The sequence below is a fragment of the Rhinatrema bivittatum genome, chromosome 14 (assembly GCF_901001135.1).
Source record: "Rhinatrema bivittatum chromosome 14, aRhiBiv1.1, whole genome shotgun sequence".
NCBI classification, from domain to species: Eukaryota; Metazoa; Chordata; class Amphibia; order Gymnophiona; family Rhinatrematidae; genus Rhinatrema; species Rhinatrema bivittatum.
In genome coordinates, this window is record NC_042628.1 from 73922641 (window position 1) to 73937263 (window position 14623).

Here is a 14623-nt window from a genome sequence, read left to right on the forward strand (position 1 = left end):
GGAGGTGTGTATTATTGAAGTATCTAAAGGTCAGATCACCTCTTTGTACTGTGGAGTGGTCCAAAGAAGGGAGATATGGCTTTTAAGGCTACAATTGCCTGGTGGCTGAAGGAAGCGATCGAGTCTACTTACATTTCTAAGGAGTGCCGGAGCTGGGGGTTTAGGGGCGCACTTGACATGTTCTCAGGAGACCTCCTGGGCTGAGTCACAACAGGTGTCTCCTCATGAAATTTACAGAGTGGCTACTGGGAAGTTTTGCATGCATTTGCTAGGCATTATTGCTTGGATGTTGGGGCTGCAGCTTCCGTGTGTTTTCGTGAGCATGTTCTATAAGTGGAACTCTCCGGGTCCCACCCAAGTTAAGGGGAGCTTAGGTACATCCCAGGAATCTGGACTGATCTGAGTACCTACAGGGAAAGGAAAATTTGGTTCTTACCTGCTAGAAGTCCAGAGAGCTGCCCATTACTGGTAGGGAGAGTCTGCCGCTCATATATAGTTTGGAATTGGAGGTTTTCAATGCTGATCGCTTGTGTTAAATTTGGGAAACGAGTTTTCCATTGTCTTTCTGGGCAACTTCACCTTTGTCTGGCTTGTTGGAGGGGAGGGTGTTTGCTTAGAAGTATATGGTGGTGGTGGTTTTAGCTTGGGTTACAGGTCAATATTTCCTTTCAATGCAGACGTGCACCCTTTGGTTCTAAGCTCGCTTCTTGGCCCACAGCACTGAAGTGACCATTGATCCAAAATAACATTTGCTGGCCTGCCATGTCCTGCTCAGGCTTCACCTTCTGCTCTCGAGTAGTATGCCTGATAACTTCAATGTGTTGCACCAATCCATCCAATCTCTGGGAAGTATTAAAATGCTCGGCTAACCTCCGGGACCTGTTGTGTTGTGCTTCCACTAGCTCTTTGCTTTTTTTTTTTCTGCAGCTAAGGATCATCTGTATTTATTTCACACTTTCTTAAAAATCTATTCCCATTTTAGCCTCCACCACCTGCTCCAAGAGGGCGTTCTGTGCATTTATCACCCTGTCCATGGAAAAAATATTTCCCCATTGAAGCAGGTTAATAAATGATGGTGTGAAACGATCTGATCATCTTACTTACATCTGTTTACAAGGATAATGGCATATAAGTTATGCATTGTTTTGGGTGGAATGTAAATGTGAGAAGCTGGAAGGAGGATGTGGCCATTAAAGGATCATTTTCAAAAGCATTTCTTGGACTTGACCCATGTATCTTTGGGAGTGTTGCATAAGCCCCAGGCACTATCAATTTGTCTAGCAATCTGATTGGTTGATTTTTCTTGGGGGTGGGGTGAGTGGGGACATTGTGGTTGGTTAGTTTTATGTTTTTAATTTGGTGATTTTGTACTCTCCTCCTCCTTTCTAGGGCAATGGAGCACAAGAGTCTGGCACAGGAGCTGAAAAAATGGGTCACAGAAGAGATGGGACTAGCGGCGCACAAGGTCCCCTCCGAAGCTGTGTTCAGGAAGTACGGGCTCATTCCTTCCCATCCTGATGGCTAAGGCTGACAAGACCCTAGGTCTTTTGCAATAGCCACCTGACCTTGTTGGGGTGGGCTACCCGAGGGATCACTGTGGCATTGTATTCAAACTAAAGGGTCTGTTTTATGTCCTCTCTCCAGGCTTTGTGTCGGCCAGTGTGGAGACATCTGGAAGTACGTCATACGACACGTTCACAGTCAGAGGTGAGGGATAAGCTCTGATAGGTCCTCATATTCTTCCTAAAATGCAGGGCAAGTTTCAAAAGCCATTTGGTAAGTACCGATTTAACCGGGTAATAAGTGCTATCTGAAAATTGCCCACCCTGACCAGGGTGGGCAATTCCACAACACATGCATTTTTAACCGCATTAGGTGGTGGCGTTTCTGGGAATGCATTTAAGTCAGGGAAGGTAGATCGCATTTTCAAATCTCTGTACCTCCAGAATGTGCAAATATCTGTGGCAGTTTTCAGAATGAAAGTCCACGTATATTTTTGGCTTTGAAAATTGGTGCAAAGACCGTGGGTGAAAAGTAGCCCCAGCCTTTGCAGCAGTGGGGGTGATCTGGAAATCGCCTCATTAAAGGAGCAGCAGTCCTCATGACTGTGGGTCTCCTATATGTTCTTTACTTTCTCTTTTGTACAGTGCTGTGTACACTCATGCTTTCTAAATCATCATCATTGTTCTGTGATTTAAACTGCTGCATGCACTCATGAGGACTTATAAATGGGAGTCATTTGTGATCGTGACACACTCAGGATTATCAGAGAGAGTGAGTACAGTGCTGTGTACTGCTGATGCTTTGCCGTTAACAGTGATGTTGCAAGTTAACTCTTCCTCAAAGTTTCAGCTTTCCTGTTTCTCAGGTCCTTTCCTTTTCCCCGTTCTCACAGATATTGATCTTCCTTCTAATTCTTCCTTTCTTTTTTTTCCCAGGAATGTGAAGAAGATTGAGGGGAACCTACTTTGGTATCCTTTTAATTTAAATACCTCCAGTCTACCCTGAGAAAGTCCTCTTTTTTTCCTAGCATGTAGCCAATGGATTGTGCTCCCCTGACAGCAGATGGAGACGGAGTAAGGCTGTAAAGCTGACGACACAGTACATATACCCCTGCCTCAGCCCTCCAGTATTCTGTCTTCAGCAGATGGTGGATGTTCCTCTCCCTATGGGGATTGTAATTTTTGGAAGGAGAAATTCTACATTTTAAATGGGAGCAAATTGAGCCCCATTCTCCTGCGATGATACCTAAAGGTCTCTCCCCCAGTTGAGAATTCCTGAGGCGATTTCCGAGATCCCTCAGAGGTGGGCCTTGGTCCGGTAGCTGGTTCCTAAGAACATAAGAAATTGCCATGCTGGGTCAGACCAAGGGTCCATCAAGCCCAGCATCCTGTTTCCAACAGAGGCCAAACCAGGCCACAAGAACCTGGCAATTACCCAAACACCAAGAAGATCCCATGCCACTGATGCAATTAATAGCAGTGGCTATTCCCTAAGCAAACTTGATTGATAGCCATTAATGGACTTCTCCAAGAACTTATCCAAACCTTTTTTGAACCCAGCTACACTAACTGCACTAACCACATCCTCTGGCAACAAATTCCAGAGTTTAATTGTGCGTTGAGTGTGTGAGAATATTCTCCGATTAGTCTTAAATGTGCTACTTGCTAACTTCATGGAATGCCCCCTAGTCCTGGCATGGACTTTGCTGCTTAGGCTACTGAAAGGCAGCGGGTGGAGGAAGCTGAGTGTGGCTGTGATGGCTAAAGCTCTCTTCCCCCACAGCTGGAGACTGTCTCTGTACTCAGCCGGTAAGCGGCGAGCTCAGGTAAGTTTAAAAAAAAAAACGGAAGAAGATTTACTTTCTGATTCAGAGACGATTAGAGGGATTTTCGGTAAGACACCCCCCCCCCCCCCCCTGGTCTCCATGCTTGAGCACCGTTCCTACTCCCGTTGGGGTAAGGGGAATTGGGTTTCAGAGTGGGTTGAGCAGCCCCCAGTGAGCTAGGCCCTGCTGTAGGCTTGATCGGCTCACCGCATGGTAGGCCATGGTGGTGCCATCTTGCATGTGTTTCTGCGTGTGCCGTATTGCCTTCCATAGGACGTCAGTGCGCCGGCTCTGCACACGTGATGTGCGCACAACTTCAAAAACACATGATACAGGAAGAACTGTGTGCGCGGAATGTATGTGCGCCTTGCCGCACCTAGATACTCTAAATTTGTGCGCATAAATTTTTAAGTGCGAGCCGATTGGCAGCAGGAGCTATACGCTCAATGACGCTGGCAGCCAAGAAATCCAAGCGCCTTGCTCTCTGCATTGCTTGTTATATTAGGGCTTCCAGCCTGACCTGGATTCCAACTTATGTCAGCACTGTCAGGAAGCCCAAGGGGAGTTGGCCACCTCAGACTTATGATGACGGGTTGGTCACAGCCTTAACTGGCAGTACGCCGAATCTGAGTACACCCTTGACTAGGTCATCCGAGGGAGAGGGAAATTCAGCTGGACCCACCTCAGTACTTCCTGGACTAGGCATGGACCCGGTTGCCTTTTCTTGGGTGGAGTTTTTCCAGGGGCTACTAGTCTTCGTACAGGCGCAGTCTGCTGCCTCACTTGCCCCTGTCCAGGTGAAACCTCAGCTGGTGACCCCCTCCCTCTCCCATTCTTACTGGCAGACCCCAAGGCATGCCTCGCCTTACCAAGGGTATCCCCGGTAGGGACCTGGATGGCACGGATGAAGAGGAGGACCCAGATTCCTTGGAAGATGGGGAAAGCCGCCCCCCCCCCCCCCCCCCCCCCCGGATTGGAACCATAACGGACCATGTTATGATTCTTTCACAGACTAATTGCCGGCCCTGGTTTCCCAGACCCTGAAGACGCTCTTGAGTTCCTGGGACGGGTTCTATGACTGAACCAAAGAAGAATCCTATTCTGATTTCCCTGCGGAAGGCTTCTTGCTACTTTCCATGATGGACGCCATCCAGGAGTTCATTGATCTGGAATGGGATGCCCCAGAAGCAAGTTTTAAAGGGGGCCAAGTGTTGGCAGATCTATACTCTCTGGACCCGATGGTAAGAGGACATTTGCATTTCCCTAAATTGGATGCACTTGTCTGTGCTGTCTCTAAGCGAACAACTATCCCAATGGAGGGAGGATTGGCATTAAAGGATGCGAATGATTGAGTCTATCCTTAAGCCTTTGGCACAGTAGCAATGACCTTACAGATTGCTTCTTGTTGCGCTCTGGTGGCTCGGTCGTGTCTACTTCTCTCTCAGAAGGTGGATGACTCGGGAGAATTCCAGAGCGGTTATGGAACCCGCTGCTGCCTTTTTTAGAAGAGATGGGATCTGATTCAGTCCATTTAGCCTCAGTGGTGGTGGCCAGATGATAGCTATGGCTGCGGAATTGGTCAGCTGATGCAGCCTCCAAAGCTAATCTTACAAAGATGCCCTTTAAAGGATCATTCCTATTTGGGAACGAGCTGGAAAAGCTGGCCAGTAAATGGAGCGAATCTCCAGTTCCCTGGTTACCAGAAGATAAGAGGAAGCAGTTACAGCGCCCCTCACCTATGAGAGGTGTTAGGGGTTCACAGCATTTTCGTCCCTACAGAAATTTGACATTTCGGAGGTTTCGACCCCTTGAGAAGTCTCAGTCCTTTCGTATCCGGTAGACCAAGAGGGGCAGGTTCGGGTTCAGGCTCATCCCGAACCTCCCCAATGAAATTTTACCAACTTACCTTCGGGTCGAGGATATAGTCATCTGTCTCTCTTTTACCAATGGTGGGTCTCGATCACTTTGGACAAATGGGTAGTGGAAGTCATGCGAGAAGGATATGCACTGGAATTCCACAGCACTCCTCGGGATGTTTCATGATTTCTCCTTGCTACTCACTGCACAAGAAAGAGGCAGTGGAGATTACGCTTCTAAGGCTCCTCAGGATGAGGGCGGTGATCCAGTACCTACACTCCAGGAAAATACGGGGGGGGGGCGTGTTCCATTTATTTTGTCGTACCCAAGAAGGAAGGTTCCTTTAAGAGTGTCAACCATCACCTGCGAATGACTCCTTTTCGTATGGAGACATTATTCTCTGTGATAGTGGCCATATAATCGGGAGAGTTCCTAACCTTCCTGGACCTATCAGTTCCGGGCACTGCCCTTTGGCCTAGTCACTGCCCCCAGAACATTTTCCAAGATTATGGTGGTCGTAGTGGCAGCATCCGGGTGACCAACAGGGTGACCTCCTTGGTTCAGGAACTCGGTTGGGTCATAAACCTGGACAAAAGCAGTCTCAAGCCCTCCCAATCCTTGGAACATAAAAAAATGCCATACTGGGTCAGACCAAGAGTCCATCAAGCCCAGCATCCTGTTTCCAACAGTGGCCAATCCAGGCCATAAGAACCTGGCAAGTACCCAAAAACTAAGTCTATTCCATGTTACCATTGCTAATGGCAGTGGCTATTCTCTAAGTGAACTTAATAGCAGGTAATGGACTTCTCCTCCAAGAGGAGGAGAAGTCTGGGATTCCGGTTTGACAACAAGCAGGGCAAGGTCTTCCTTCCAACCACGCGGATAAGTTGATGAGCACGATACCTGCAAAGGTGTGGAGCTATCTCCAGGTTCTTGGTTTGATGGCGTCAACCCTGGAGGTAGTGCTACAGGCGAGGGCACTCATGACCACTTCAATGCTCACTCACTTTGGAACCCGCAATCTCAAGACTATTCGATTCGCCTCCACCTACCAATGAATGGATATATGCTCTCTACTCCAGTGATAGCTGTAGGAAGCTCATCTGGGCAGAGGGGTGGTCCTGTCCTCCTCGAACTGGCTGGTTCTCACGACAAATGTGAGTCTCTGGGGATGGGGAGCTCACTATCAGGAGGTGATGGCCCAAGGATGTTGGACGGAAGAGGGCCTCTGGAATATCAATCGCCTGGAAGCCCGGGCAGTCAGATTGGTGTGTTTACAGTTCAGCCACAGACTCCAGGGTCAAGCGGTCTGCATGATGTCTGACAATGCAACAACAGTAGCTTATATCAACCGCCAGGGAGGAAACGAGCCAGCAGGTGTCACAGCAGATAGATCTCCTTATGGAGTGGGCAGAAATACATACATAAGGAGATCTGTCTCCCACTTTGCAGGAAGAGACAACGTCAGAGAAGACTTTATAAGCAGGGAGAGACTGGATCCAGGAGAGTGGGAACTGTTGACCAAAGTATTTCAACTGATAGATCTCTGGGGCCCCCATCAATCGACCTGCTGGCTGCATCTCACAATGCGAAGGTTCCTCGATTCTTCAGTTGCAGAAGACATCCATTGTTCCTGGGAATCAACGCTCTCATCTAGATCTGGCTGGAAGACGAGTTGCTATATGCCTTCCCTCCGTGGCCCCTACTAGGCAGGGTCATTCGCAGAATCAAACACCACAGGGGACTAATCCTACTAGTAGCTCCAGATTGGCCCAGGCATCCGTGGTATGCAAACATGCGGAGGCTTCTCCCTCTGCACAGGAACTTATTGCAGCAGGGATTGATCCTTCACGAGGAGCCGACTCTATTCTGTCTTACAGACTGGCCCTTGAGAGGGCTTGCCTTTATGAAGCGGGAATATTCTGCAGTGGTAATTGTCACTTTGCTCCGTGCTCGGAAGTTATCAATGTCCCTAGCATATGTGTGGGTCTGGAGAGTATTTGAGGCCTGGTGCAAAAAGGTGCGGTGACCTCCCTCAGATGGTCAAAATCCCACTTGTTCTATAATTTTTGCAGACGGCTTGAATAAAGGTTTGGCCCTTAACTTCTTGAAGGTGCAGGTAGCGGCGCTCTCCTGTTTCAGGGATGAGGTGAATGGGACCTCATTGTCGACTCATCCTGACGTGAACCATTTTCTGAAGGGAGTGAAGCACCTTCGGTCTCCCTTACGGTTGCCGGTTCCATTGTGGAATCTTAATTTAGAACTGGAATTTTTGGCAGTTCCTTCCTTTCGACCACTGCACAGTCTTTCTTTGTGTTTATTGACTTTGAAAATGGTGTTCTTGGTGGCTATATGCTTGGCACGTCACATCTCTAAACTGCAGATATTATTGTACCAGGGTGTTACAGCTACCTACGGTTCCATCCTTCTTGCTCAAGGTAATACTGGAGTTTCATTTGAATCAGTCCACTTTGTTGCCATCCCTAGATTGACTCAAGGACATGGAGGAATATCATCTCCTCCGTCATTTGGATGTCGAGACTCCTAGTGCGGTATCTGGAAGTCTCAGAACTGGTCCGAAAGATGGACTGCCTATCTGCTGAGTGGCGACATGGTTCTCCTTGCACACCTCCAGGTTTTATCGCCTGGACGTACAGGTCCAAGAGGATGCATCCTTTGCATGGGCAGTGTTACCTGGACCGTGGGCAGCCTCCTGCCGTAATAGGGAGAATCTTTTATACATCCATTTGGTCCTGAGTCCATCTGGCTACACGTTGGGAAATGGAGACATGACTTACCTGAATTTCGTTTTCCTTAGTGTAGACAGATGGACTCAGCATCCCGCCCTTGGCTGCTCAAGGACTCTGTCATTGGTGCGTCCGTGGTGTCTGCCTCAAACCCAAAGGATTACGGGTAAGTGTTCATCCAGTCCCTAGATTAGAGTATTTGTATTCTTACTGGAGTTCAGTGTTTATGGTTGGTTGAGTACAGTTATGGTGTTATATTTTTAATCAAGTCCTTTTACTAATGTCCACAGTGGCTTTTGAAGAGGGCTGAGGACATGGCAGGGATATATGTACTGTGACATCAGCTTTATAGCCTTATTCCATCTCCATCTGCTGGCAGGGAAGCATGACCCATTGGTACCATCTATCTACACTAAGGAAAGAGAAATTATCAGGTAATTAATGTCCCAGCATGTACCCTGTCCAAGCCCTGCTGTACACACTCATTTTTGCTTTGTAATGGAGGTGCAGGGATGGGAGGGAGAATGTGACAGTGTGCTTGTGCTATGCAGAGTACTTTTTCCTTTACATCGATAACTCTCCAGGTATCAGCACCTGCATCAGACTGAAGTAAGGCATTTCCCTAGCAGGTGCAGTAATCTTGGACTGTAGAGGTGACTTTCACCCAGATTAGATTGTGTAGCACTTTACTGATTTTGGACATGTACATGCTGCCACCTCTCCAGTAGGTGGCTTGGTAGTGCTCTCCTAGCTCGTTTGGTACATTGAACTTTGTGGAAGGAAAGGTGAATAATATTACCCATTCCCTGTATGTACCCGGATCAGTCCAGACTCCTGAGGTTTGCCTCCCCTCCAGCAGATGGAGACAGAAGTTTAACGGACTCCGTCCTATACCCCTGAGGTACCACCTAGAGTCTGTCAGTATTTCTCTGTCTCCAGCAGATGGTGGGAGGTGCAAAACCTTTAGTCTGGGTTTAGTGTTAGGTGTTAGTTTTCTGTATTCGTTCCTTACAACTTAAAAAAAAAAAAAAAAAGTAGGATTTATACACAACTATTTTTTAAGCCTCCCAGGGGGTTGCTAGGTCCTGGTGGGACCATCCCCACTGGTAGTAGAGGCACTAGAGCAGAAGGTTGGGAGCCCTGTAACTGCCAGCGGTCAAGGGTGATACCGGGAGGTAATTATTTGAAATTTTAGACCGGCCTAGTGTCCTCTTTAGCCCTTCCCTACTTCCTGATGCCGTTTTCGCCATCCGGTCGCGGTCCTACAAGTTCCCGGGTGCTTTTTTTGGCCATCTGAATTTTCGGGTCTCGATTTCAAATTTAGCCCGGGGATCATGCCGCGTGGTGCGGCCTGCTCTGCCTGCCGCAGCACGCGCGCGGCTGTCTCGGGCAGGAGTTTGCTCAGATTGTTTGTCGGGAGGGGAAGGCACATCGGAGAAGGCGGTTCCAGCTAAATTGAGCGGCAGCAGCAGCTTGAAGGCGCGCAGGTACCCTGGGAGGCCAGATTTACTGCGTCAGCCCCCGAATCCATTTCTCCTCATGCAGGGACGGAGGCCCTGTTGAGAACCTTCAGAGAGGAGAAGGCTACGCTGGGGGAAGGGAGTTCCCCACCACTTCTTTCGCCGCATCCTGCTGTCCCTGGGGGGGGGGGGGGGGGGGGGGGCGCGCTTTGCAGGCAGATCAGGATTATTCCTCCAGGGATGAACAGGAGAAGGGCTCGGATGAGTCGTCTTCCTCGTTCTCCTCTGAATTTGTTTTATTAATGCATAAAGCATTTAAAGTGCGGAAAGCGGCAAAAGGATAGGGTACTAAGGTACCTCGTGAGGTCCCAGTGTTAGTGGAGGCTGGGAGAGGACCCTCTTCACTCTGAAAGCATGTCAAGGGCACCCGGCAGCCTAGATACCCCCAAGGCCAAATGCCCTCTTCGTTCTCCTTCTTGTCCGGGGGACAGTTGGACTTCAGACAGTTCTGATGCGGGGGGAAGTCTCCGCCACAAGGACCTGATCAGGGACCGGATGCTGATCAGGATCTTCTGCTCCACCCGGCCAAGAAAGTGGGATGCGCCCACGGTAGATTTTGCTCAGCCAATTCACGACCGATACTTGGTTTCCCCATGCAGTTACCACCAAAAGCGCCGGCAGTCCAAGACACTCTACGGCGTTTACAAGACCTAGGAGCCATAGTGCTGGTACCCGCAGGAGAACTCAGACAAGGGCGCTACTCCATCTACTTCGTGGTGCCCAAGAAGGAGGGCACCTTCCGTCCCATCCTCGACTTAAAAAGGGACGATCGAACTCTAAAGGTACCTTGTTTTCGAATGGAAACTCTCCACTCGGTGATAGCGTCGGTACACAAAGGGGAATTCCTGGTGTCTCTGGACCTGACAGAAGCTTACTTGCACATTCCTATCCACCCGGATCATCATAAATATCTGTGGTTCGCGATACTCTGGCATCATTTTCAATTTTGCACCCTGCTGTTCAGTCTGGCGACAGCACCCAGAGTGTTCACCAAGGTGATGGTAGTTGTAGCGGCGGCACTGCGAAAGGAGGGGATTCTGGTACACCCCTACCTGGACGATTGGCTGATTCGAGAGAAGTGGGAATGCCTTTGCAGGGCTGCGGTTCAGAGGGTACTACAGATGTTGAGCTCATTAGGTTGCGTAGTCAACCCCCACAAGAGTCACCTGCTTCCCTCCCAGTCCTTGGAGTTTCTGGGTGCTTGGTTCGACATGATCTTGGGAAAGGTTTTCTTACTGAGGAGAGTGTCCAAACTTCTCACTCAGGAGAAGTCCTTGAAATCCATTTCTCGTCCCAGAGTCTGGGATTATTTGCAGGGCCTGGGGTCGATGGCTTCTACTCTCGAACTGGTGCCAATGGCATTTGCACATATGCGTCCTCTTCAGTCAGCCTTGCTCTCCTGGTGGAATTCGCTCACAGCAGTTTTATCTTCTACCACTGACTGATTGCTTCGGTGTTTACTGAAGAGGAAAAATCATTTAATCTTTCCGCGATGGCCTTATCTTCTCTAAGTGCCCCTTTAACCCCTCGATCATCTAACGGTCCAACTGACTCCCTCACAGGCTTTCTGCTTCGGATATATTTTAAAAAGTTTTTACTGTGAGATTTTGCTTCTACAGCCAACTTCTTTTCAAATTCTCTCTTAGCCTGTCTTATCAATGTCTTACATTTAACTTGCCAACACTTATACATTATCCTATTTTCTTCTGTTGGATCCTTCTTCCAATTTTTGAATGAAGATCTTTTGGCTAAAATAGCTTCTTTCACCTCCCCTTTTAACCATGCTGGTAATCGTTTTGCCTTCTTTCCACCTTTTTTAATGTGTGGAATAAATCTGGGCTGTGCTTCTAGGATAGTATTTTTTAACAATGACCACGCCTCTTGGACATTTTTTACCTTTGTAGCTGCTCCTTGCAGTTTTTTTCTAACAATTTTTTCTCATTTTATCAGAGTTTCCCTTTTGAAAGTTTAGCATGAGAGCCATGGATTTGCTTACTGTCTCCCTTCCAGTCATTAATTCAAATTTGATCGTGTTATTTATTTATTTATTTATCGGGTTTTATATACAATCATTCAAATTCATCATCATAAATCCATCATAACTGTTTACAAATATGAAGGTTACAATTTTAAGGGATAAACAGAGTTTCAAAAAAGGTTCAAACTGTTGTTAAACATAGGGAATCAAATGTTAGTTATTTACTGTTCTGTTATGATCACTATTGCCATGATGATGTACCTAGATATAATTAAGCAATTACTAAACCAAATGGAACTAGTAATTAACATTGAAAAAAATGAATTTATACACCTAGAATGTAAAAGCTCTGAGAGAATTCAAAACCCCATCAAACTTAAAAACGACAAGTGTTACTAACCGAGACAGCTCGAAACCTAGGAGTAATAATTGACACTGAACTCTGCCTTAAGCAACACATATCACAAAAAGTTAGAGAAGGCTACGCCAAACTTATGGTCCTCAGGAGGCTTAAACCCCTATTAACCCAAGCACATTTCCGAACAGTTCTACAAGCACTTATATTCACCAGGACTACTGTAACACACTTTTTCTGGGACTACCATATTCAACAATAAGACCTCTACAAATCTTACAAAACTCGGCTGCCAGAATACTGACTGGTAACAGCAAAAGAGACCACATCACCCAAACACTTGCCGAATTGCACTGGTTACCGATAGAACAAAGAGTGCAATATAAAACACTATGCACCATTCACAAATTGATCAACGAAGAAAAAGCAGACTGGTTAAACACAGCGCTACGCTTACACGTCCCACAGAGAAATCTTAGATCAGCCAATAGAGCTCTTCTAACCATCCCCTCGGTCAAGTCAGCAAAACTGACCCAAGTTAGAGAGCGAGCCCTTTCCTTAGCCGGACCAGCAGTATGGAACACAATGCCACTCGAAACAAGTTTAGCGAGATTTAAAACTCTTTAAAAACATGGCTTTTCAAAAAAGCATTTTACAATGAGAATGGGGAATATGAAGTGCAAATGAACATCTACACACAGCTAAAGTCACCTAGTAGAAGTCCCAGGCTTCCAATTTATTAATTTTACTCATTATAGAATAATTTAAGAAGATATGCAGTATAAGTGCAATTCTTGTATGGTTTTTCCTATTAATCAGATAAAAGGACAAGATCCAGATCACACATCATATACCTTATATTATGAAAACTTGTTACCAATAAATGTTTTGGCACTTTGTTAGAATTTAACCAAATGTAAATTTATGTGCCTCTCTAAACCGTTGTGATGGTGCATTACTAAACGACGGTATAGAAAAGATTTTAAATAAGTGGCCCCACCACCGTTACCTCTTTCATCAAATCCTGTGCTCCAATGAAAATTAGATCTAAAATTGCTCCCTCTTGTCTGTTCCTGAACTCAATTGCTCCATAAAAATGTCATTTATTCCATCCAGGAACTTTATCTCTCTAGCATGTACCGATGATACATTTACCCACTCAATACTGGGGTAATTGAAGTCTCCCATTATTACTGCACTACCAATTTGGTTAGCTTCCCTAATTTCTCTTAGCATTTCACTGTCCGTCTCACCATCTTGACCAGGTGGACGGTAGTATACTCCTATCACTATAGTCTTCCCCGACACACAAGGGATTTCTACCCATAAAGATTAAATTGTGCATTTAGTCTCATGCAGGATGTTTATTCTGTTGGACTCTATGCCATCCTGGACATAAAGTGCCACATCGCCTCCCGGGGAGGAGTGCAGTCACTCAGTGTAGTGGGTGATGAACAGATTGCGATCGCCGTGTTGGGTAATAAACCTGACAAAGAGCCATCTGGTTCCAACCCAGTCGTTGGAATATTTGGAGGCTCTATTCAATGCTCAGAGAGGCAGGGTGTTCCTGACCTCAGAGTGTCTAAGTTGCAGAGACAAGTGACGCGCCTGTTACATCTGCCAGTACCCATAGTCGGGGATTATTTGCAGGTTCTGGGTTCCATGGCATCCACGTTGTATTTGATTCCATGGGCCTTTGCTCACATGCAACCCTTGTAGAAAGTACTCTTGTCCAGATGGAATCCATTGTCAGAACAGTATCAGCTGCCTTTACCGCTATAGGGGGAATCCAGGTCCAGTCTCTCGTGGTGGCTGTGGCACAACCTGGAGAAGGGAATTAATCTGGAGTGTCCGGACTGGGTAATGGTGACTACGGATGCCAACCTCCAGGGTTGGGGAGTGGTCTGTCAGGGGTGGTCGACTCTGGGTGCTGGTGGAGACAGCCTGGTCAATCAATTGCCTAGAGACAGTTCGCAGAGCCCTGGAAGCATTCCTGCCTTGGATCAAGTGTCGGAGGATGAGTCTTTTCGACAAGGCATAGACTGTAGCATACATCAGTCGTCAAGGAGGGACGAGGAGTCATGCGGTGGCCCTGAGGCTCAACGTCTTTACGTGGGCTGAACGTTTCCTAGAGGTAATAGCAGCTTCTCACGTCGCAGGAGCAGACAACGTGAAAGCAGACTTCCTCAGCATACGGCAGTTGGATACAGGGGAATGGGAGTTGTCCCCGGAAGCCTGGGCTCTCATTTGCAACAGAAGGGGCTTCCCCCAAGTGGACCTCATGGCCACGCAGGGCAATGCCAAAACGACCTGATTCCTTAGTCGCAGATGAGAAGTCGGAGGGAATAGATGCGCTGATGTGCCCGTGAGCGAAAGGAGTTCTACCATACGTGTTTCCTCCCTGGATCCTTGTCAGACGTGTCTTGCGGCTCATAGAGATGCATCCTGGGAGGGTGGTTCTGGTGGTGCCGGAGTGGCCGTACCAGCTGTGGTTCGCGGTGGACAGGCCTCTCAGATTGGCCCATCTCCCAGGAGTTCTTTGTCAAGGACCCATATTCTCGGATTGGGAGGCTCGCTTTTGAGATGCAGCAAAGGCACTTAAAAGGATATTCAGAGTTCTTTTCACTCTGCTCTGGGCTAGAAGGTCTTCTACTTCTCTAGCGTATGTTAAGCTCTGGAGGGTCTTTGAGTCTTGGTGTCTGGAGCAGCAGCTGGATCTGCTGACCATGGATATTCCTCACATTTTGTCCTTTTTGCAACAGGGGTTATCAGAAGGGTTAGCCTATAGCTCGCTCCATGTGCAGGTGGTGGCCTTGGGTTGCCTTAGGGGCCAAGATG

At 47.5% G+C, this 14623-nt stretch overlaps 1 protein-coding gene across 3 annotated transcripts in view; it reads left to right on the forward strand.

Annotated features, from left to right (window-relative positions):
* Positions 1-14623, forward strand: part of HAUS5 (HAUS augmin like complex subunit 5) — a 124527-nt gene that overhangs the window by 28408 nt on the left and 81496 nt on the right. For all 3 annotated transcript variants that reach the window (XM_029576778.1, XM_029576780.1, XM_029576779.1), the window contains exons 2-5: positions 1390-1491; positions 1645-1707; positions 2439-2471; positions 8517-8541. In XM_029576778.1, the coding sequence (XP_029432638.1) occupies positions 1390-1491; positions 1645-1707; positions 2439-2471; positions 8517-8541 (223 nt within the window). The remainder of the gene's footprint in view (positions 1-1389; positions 1492-1644; positions 1708-2438; positions 2472-8516; positions 8542-14623) is intronic.